General features: G+C 47.4%; 2 protein-coding genes across 2 annotated transcripts in view; both read right to left on the bottom strand.

Annotated features, from left to right (window-relative positions):
* LOC308164373 (serine protease 33-like) overlaps nt 1-4,850 on the bottom strand; it is a gene marked incomplete at both ends in the record, with an annotated part of 28,009 nt that extends 23,159 nt beyond the window's left edge. The window contains one exon of the mRNA XM_080538477.1: nt 4,823-4,850. Within this exon, the coding sequence (XP_080394603.1) occupies nt 4,823-4,850 (28 nt within the window). The remainder of the gene's footprint in view (nt 1-4,822) is intronic.
* A 189-nt stretch (nt 4,851-5,039) lies between these two features.
* On the bottom strand, nt 5,040-7,525 carry LOC308164482 (major histocompatibility complex class I-related gene protein-like; the record flags this gene model as incomplete). The annotated part of the gene is made up of 5 exons (XM_080538564.1): nt 5,040-5,050; nt 5,797-5,910; nt 6,028-6,327; nt 6,564-6,842; nt 7,246-7,525. The coding sequence occupies 5 exons, from the start codon at nt 7,523-7,525 to the stop codon at nt 5,040-5,042; spliced, it is 984 nt and encodes a 327-aa protein (XP_080394690.1).
* Nucleotides 7,526-7,776: the final 251 nt, after the last annotated feature.

Here is a 7,776-nt window from a genome sequence, read left to right on the forward strand (position 1 = left end):
CCGGGGTTCTGTGAGTAAGGTCATCTTTGTTCCTGGGTGCTGTTGTTGTTGTCATCATGTTGTAAGTATCACAGTGTTGTAATGACCCATGGTGATGTCTCTCTCTCTTTCTCTCTCTATTCTCTGTACTAGAATGTAACTTTTCTCTATTATGTATTTGCCTATTCTCTGTGCTAGGATGAAACTTTTCTCTATTAAGTATTTGCCTTGTACTACATGTACAAGTATACATTATTATTAAAGCCGCATTGATTCATTGTATTTGACCTACCTTGTCCTAATAAGCACAGACTCAACATTTCTATGCACACAGTGATTAGATTGGATTGGAGATTAGATTGGAGTCAGATTATCAACATTAGATGTGTTTTTCTATGATGGAATCATAGACAGAAATCTCTGCCATATATAATAGACAGAAACGGATTGTAGTTAAATTCCGGTCTACAAGTGTGACAGGCTTACATCATTTTTTAACAAATCTACCAAACGCACTCATCTACTGGAGGGATTGGTACGGCGGTGCACACCCAAGGCGGCACCCACGATACGGATTTAGAACTCGGCTTGTACAGACCATAACACTTAAAACTAAAGGGGACAGAGTGTTTGAGGTGACGGCCCCAAGACTCCAAAACGCCCTCCCCCCTGACCTGAGAGACTCTGGAACGCCCTCCCCCCTGACCTGAGAGACTCTGGAACGCCCTCCCCCCTGACCTGAGAGACTCTGGAACGCCCTCCCCCCTGACCTGAGAGACTCTGGAACGCCCTCCCCCCTGACCTGAGAGACTCAGGGAACGCCCTCCCCCCTGACCTGAGAGACTCTGGAACGCCCTCCCCCCTGACCTGAGAGACTCTGGAACGCCCTCCTCCCTGACCTGAGAGCCTCTGGAACGCCCTCCCCCCTGACCTGAGAGCCTCTGGAACGCCCTCCCCCCTGACCTGAGAGCCCCTGGAACGCCCTCCCCCCTGACCTGAGAGACTCTGGAACGCCCTCCCCCCTGACCTGAGAGACTCTGGAACGCCCTCCCCCCTGACCTGAGAGACTCTGGAACGCCCTCCCCCCGGACCTGAGAGACTCTGGAACGCCCTCCCCCCTGACCTGAGAGACTCTGGAACGCCCTCCCCCCTGACCTGAGAGACTCTGGAACGCCCTCCCCCCTGACCTGAGAGACTCTGGAACGCCCTCCCCCCTGACCTGAGAGCCTCTGGAACGCCCTCCCCCCTGACCTGAGAGACTCTGGAACGCCCTCCCCCCTGACCTGAGAGACTCTGGAACGCCCTCCCCCCTGACCTGAGAGACTCTGGAACGCCCTCCCCCCTGACCTGAGAGCCTCTGGAACGCCCTCCCCCCTGACCTGAGAGCCTCTGGAACGCCCTCCCCCCTGACCTGAGAGACTCTGGAACGCCCTCCCCCCTGACCTGAGACACTCTGGAACGCCCTCTCCCCTGACCTGAGAGACTCTGGAACGCCCTCCCCCCTGACCTGAGAGACTCTGGAACGCCCTCCCCCCTGACCTGAGAGCCACTCCTTCAGAACTGCGTGCTAAGCCCCATCCTCTACAACCTCTACACCTACGACTTCACCCCCGTCCACCCCAGCAACTCCATCGTAAAGTTTGCAGACGACACAACCGTGGTGGGCTGCATCTCGGGGGGGGACGAGGCGGCGTACAGGGATGAGGTGGAGCAGCTGGGCAAGCTGTGCAAGGTTAACAACCTGCTGCTGAACCAGTCAAAGACCCAGGAAATCATCGTGGACTTCAGGAGGAAAAAATCTGAGGTCCAGCCCCTGCTCGTCGATGGAGGGAGCGTGGAGAGAGTCTCAACCCTCCGATTCCTGGGGGTGCACATACAGGATGACCTGTCCTGGAAGACCAACACAGCACCAATCATCAAGAAGGCACAGCGGCTCTACTTCCTGAGAGTCCTCAGGAAAAACCACATCAGACAGGAGCTGCTTGTGACCTTCTACCGCTGCGCAGTGGAGAGCATCCTCACCTACCGGTACTGCATCTGCGTGTGGTTCTCCAGCTGCACAGCCGCAGAGAGGAATGCGCTACAGAGAGTCGTGAGATCGGCCCAGAAGATCACCGGCGCCCCCCTCCCCTCTCTGGAAGAGCTGTACAACACACGCTGCCTCAGGAAGGCCTCCAAGATCTCCAGAGACCCATCCCACCCTGGGAACGAACACTTTGCTCGGCTGCCCTCGGACAGGCGGTTCAGGACCATGTTCGCAAGGACAAATAGACTGAAGCTCAGCTTCTACCCCAGGGCCATTCAGGCCCTGAACACAGCAAAGACCTAGGTTCTAGGCCCTGGACAATCTAGACAATTTGATGGCAGCTACTAGATTGTAATCAAGTGCAATACTGAAACACAACTGTGAACATTTCAAACCTGCAAACTGCGACACTTTAAATGAATGTGCAATAACACTATGTGCAATATGACAACCCTCGGGTACATAAGGTTCAGAGATAGGAAATGGTAGAATAGGTATAGCATAGCATAGAGTACAGCACAGTGTTTTATTTGTATAGTATAGTACTGTATAGTGGATAGTGTACATAGCCTTTATTTATGTAAACCAGCTCTTTTCCCTTCTTGTTTTTAGTTTTTTTTCCTAGCACCAGGGGAGCCCCCCCTCCCAAATTTCGTTGTATGGTACCTGTACTATATCAATGACAATAAAGACCATTCATTCATTCATTCATTCATTCATTCATATCCTCCTCCGGTCTCTGCTTCTCTCCTGTTAGGACACACACACATACACACACACACACACACACACACACACACACACACACACACACACAGACACACACACACACACACACACACACACACACACACACACACACACACACACACACAGATACACAGAGATACAGAGATACAGAGATACACAGACACGGTCAATACTGAGTTCAGTGATGTCCTTTTTTTTTTTTTTTTTTACATTTTAACCATTTAGCAGATGCTTTTATCTAAACAACAGACAATTAGAGATTAACATGGTTCCAGTCTCCCTGGAGTAACTTTTTATGTAAAGTGCTACAACACAGGAAAATAAAGCAAAAAACATTTTCAATTAAAAGGCTAAAAAACGGCTCTATTAAAAAGGTGGGTTTTAAGGCCTCGTTTAAAAGCATCCACAGACTGTGGTGCCCTTAGGTGGTCAGGGAGAGCATTCCACAGCCTGGGAGCAGCCGAGCAGAAGGCCCGATCTCCCATGGTGCGGAGCTTGGTCCTGGGGGTCTTGAGGAGGTTGGTGGCAGTAGAACGGAGGGTGCGTGAGGAGGTCTGAGGGGTATGGAGGAGTTCCTTGACGTAGGGGGGGGCAGTTCCATGGATGCACTGGTGGGTGAGGAGGGAGACCTTGAATCGATTCTGAGGGAGACGGGGAGCCAGTGAAGTGATTTGAGGATTGTGGTGATGTGATCATATTTGCGCACCCTCATCAGGATCCTAGCAGCGCTGTTCTGGATGTATTGAAGTTTCTGGAGGCAGCTGCTAGGGAATCCCGATGAGGAGTGCGTTGCAGTAGTCCAGTCTGGAGGAGACAAAGGCGTGGATGAGCTTCTCTGCATCTGCCAGAGTGAGTGCGGGACGGAGTTTGGTCCCACATATAGCGCCTATAATGTCCGAATAGAGAATCTACCTCCACCTGAATAATGCTTATTGTACTTTTATCCATGTTGAGAGTGAATGACACAGGGACAGACAATCAGGCAGCGGGGTGCACCGAAGCGCACTGACGCTGAACCCCTCATAGTGAATCATAAGCAGGTGGACAACGCGTAGTGCTGAAATAGCCGACATGCGGTGTGTGGTTTGAAAAAAATAACACCAGCTCAGTAAATCATTCAAACGTAATGTTTACATATATGTGACTGCAACACACATATGAACAGTAAAAAAGCACATTCAGTTTAATTTTCTGAAAAACATTGACAACAAAATTGGCGAAAAAAAAGAAAAAAAGCAGAATCCGCTTGATCATGCGAGGGGTGGTGGTGCATAGATTGGTTGATGAAACCAGGTAGGATGAACGTATAGTTCACTGTCCATTCCTCTTTAAATGCCCTGTTTTCACCGTCAACTTTCCTCTTTAGACCTTTGGAGAGTGACATTATGTTTCTCTTGCTAGCTAGCAGGTTAAATGTTTAGCTAACTTCACCCGACACGCAAACAACCAATCCAATAATAATGTGACCTTGTCTGGGAGGAGGGGGGAATCATTATCAGAATAAAAGTATGTTAAATAATTATTAGAATAAGTTAGGCTGCGCTACATCGTCAGTCCACACATTTATTATTCAAAAATATGGAAAAGGGTGAAACTACGTTTCAACGTTGTTGAGAATCACAACACAAACTCGCTAGTCAAGCCAAAATACTGCAACGTAATGGATTGGACTGCTACCTAGTTAACTAGAACACTACTTTACATTGTTAGCAGGCTCACAAAACAATCTGTGTTAGTTGACTAGCGATGTGTACATCTCTCGAAAGAAAAGTCAAAGCATTAGAACGTGTCACATTTTTAAACAATCAATTACTTAAATTAGCCTTTGATTAGGTTCGGGCCCGCCATCTAGTGGCTAATTTCTTTTTGGCCCGAAGCCAAACTTAATTGCCGACCCCTGCCCTAGACCTACATGTTCCTCTGAAGGTCAAAGAGACCAGACTTGAGAGACCCACCTCCTCTAGAACTGCCTAACATGTCTTGTCGGCCCTCAATCACTGACTCATGTCAACAGAGGACTAGTGTCGTATGCATGGATGAAGTCTGTTTCCACAACTAGAATCTCACCTGTTTCATCAGTGCAGAGAAACCTCATCTTTGGGTGCAGAGTTGTTGGAACTATCGTCAGAAGCTACGAGGAAACAAGACAAGGCCAGTTCAACTAACCAGGAATACAGAACTACATTCTAACATGGAAACAGTCCCATGTTATACGTCAACAACATTTACATGATTTCATTAATGCTTTATTTATCCAGGTCCCTTTGAGATATTAATCTCTTTTTCAAGGAAGCCCTGGCCACAACAAAAGACACAACAAAATAGATACAATACTAAATTAGATGTTGAAGCCAGTAAATATTTTAGTTTTTATGGTTTCTAGTAAAAGATACATGGTGAACAGCCACACATGATTGTCATTCAGTTCAGTGTACATTTGTAAATGCAACATGAAGATGTAGAATACTTACTGCTAGCTTGGGAGAAGCCTGAAACATAGAGTTTGAAGATATTACTGACTTAGTAGAATATTACAACTAACCAACATGTATGACACTTTACTAACTAAACATGTATGACACTTAACTAACCAACATGTATGACACTTTACTAACTAACCAACATGTATGACACTTTACTAACTAACCAACATGTATGACACTTTACTAACTAACCAACATGTATGACACTTTACTAACTAACCAACATGTATGAGACATTACTAACTAACCAACATGTATGACACTTTACTAACTAACCAACATGAATGAGACGTTACTAACTACATATGTCACATCCTGTATTTCTAGTGTATTTGGTGTTCCTGACAGGATCAAACCTGATAACACGCCTGTGTTCTCTTTAGGATCCTTAGAGGCGCTACTTCTACAGCCTGACTTCACATCACAACACTATTCCTGGTGAAACATCGACATCTACCAACTCCACTAGAACACATCAATACAGACGACTTCATCACTGCTAACATACTGACAACAACACCTCCACTGATGATATGATGAAGAGGAGGCGTTTCTCACCTTTCTTGTTCTTCTTCTTCATGATGAAGAGCACAGGGATGATGATGATGATGGCAGCCAGGAGGAGGAGTCCGACCACAGCTCCAATGATGACGCCCAAGGGGGTGGGGTTAACTGTAACCAACACAGAGCAGTCAGACTGGAACTTAGGGTCACAGTTGGTTTCCTCTCAACAAGCCACTTTCTCTGTCACTCAGTAAGAGATCCTGAAGGGACGTTGTGTCTTCTTACCTCTGTTGGTCTTTATCACGGAGCGCTCCAGTTTGATGACGATGTCGTCCTCCATCCCAGAGAGCTGAACCACACAGTCATACTGGTTCTTCTCCCAGTCCTCAGGCTTCACAAGGAGTCGAGTGCTCATCTGGAAGGTTCCGTCTAGGTTGGGGAGAACCTCTCCGTACTCCACATCCTCATAAACCACCTGTTCATCTCTCCTCCAGAACATCACAACTTCTCTGGGGTAGAAACCTGTAGCGTGGCAGGTGACTGGAGAGGAGGGGGTCTTCTGGAGCAGAGACACTGAGGGAGGGACTGGGGGGAAGAGGTGGGGGGAAGAGGGAGAGAGGGAGGGGAGAGAGAGAGGAACGGGGAGAGAAAAGGAGGGGGAGAGAGAGGGAGAAAGAGAAGCAGGGGGAGAGATAGAGGGAGAGGGACAAGGAGAGAGAGATGGGAGAGAGAGAGATGAAATAAAAGGAATGTAATTGTTCCACTTCACAGTAGTTGAATATGAACATGTTGTGTCAGGTGATGTGTCAGTGTGTGTGTACCTGTCCTCTTCAGAGTGCTCTTCCCGTACTGCAGGAGCTTCTTCAGCCAGTCAACGCAGGTCTGGGTGTAGTAGTGCTTCAACCACTCATTATAAGCTAGCTGTCTGTCCATGTTGTGTTTGGTGATGACGGCCTGTGATACTGGAGCGATCCATGTAGACGTCCGTAGGTCAAAGGACAGGAAGTCCTCTCCATCATAACCATACTGACTAAACCCCTCTGTGACTCCAGTCTCCTCATCCCAACTACAACCAGACATCTTCTGGTAAATATGTACATCTGAGAGAGAGAGAGGTAGGGGAGAGGGAGAGAGAGAGGGAGAGAGAGAGAGAGAGAGAGAGGTTCAGTTAGACAGTTCATGACTCAGAGAGAGTGTGTGTGCGTAATGTGTCTTTGTGTGTGTGTGTGTGTGTGTGTGTGTGTGTGTGTGTGTGTGTAGTGAGATGTAAAGGTCCAGAATGAAAGGTTCTGTGTCTGACGGTCCCTCAGCAGAAGGTCCACTAGGTTGTTCTGTTCAGTTCAGTTCAACAGTGTTTTATCTCATGTAGGATCATGTTGATGCTTCTCAATGTGAGACGGATCATGTCAGAACTTCCCCAGATCCAAGAGAACAACATGGAAATATCAATTATGTTTAAAACCATCAGGAGGAATGTAACAGTAAAGAAGGTGTTGCTCTTACCTCCACTCTGGTTGAAACGCTGCTTTAGATCACCAATGTCTACTTTGTAGATATGCTGCCTACCCCTCAAACGCAGAGTCTCCGTCTCCCAAAGTTGTGGGTCATGTGCAGTTGCCTTGTTCATCCAGTCCTGTTTGGGCACGGCTCTCTTGGTGTTGCTGTCATAGTGTCCAATCTGAACACCATCCACCATCCCCACAGCCACAAACTCTGGGAGGTTTGGAACTCCAGAGGATGCAGTGTATAGATACTGAAAGGTGTGGGTCACTAGAAGAAACATGAATGAAAGTATGCAGAGATATAATACTATGTATGTATGAACTCTTACAAAGGAGGTTTACCATCATATTTGGTCACACTGATGGTGAATCTTCAGACTATAAGAGGCTGTCGACTCAAATCTATGTTGAACATGAAACACTTTTACTTTTATGTTTTCTTCTCATTCAGTCGACCTACAACACCGGAGAGCATTGTGTTTGTTACACCCTACCCCCTCTATCACTGTGGACAGAGGTAACCTAGAATTTA

The sequence above is a fragment of the Nansenia antarctica genome (genome assembly GCF_963989245.1).
Source record: "Nansenia antarctica genome assembly, chromosome: 1".
Taxonomy (NCBI): domain Eukaryota; kingdom Metazoa; phylum Chordata; class Actinopteri; order Argentiniformes; family Microstomatidae; genus Nansenia; species Nansenia antarctica.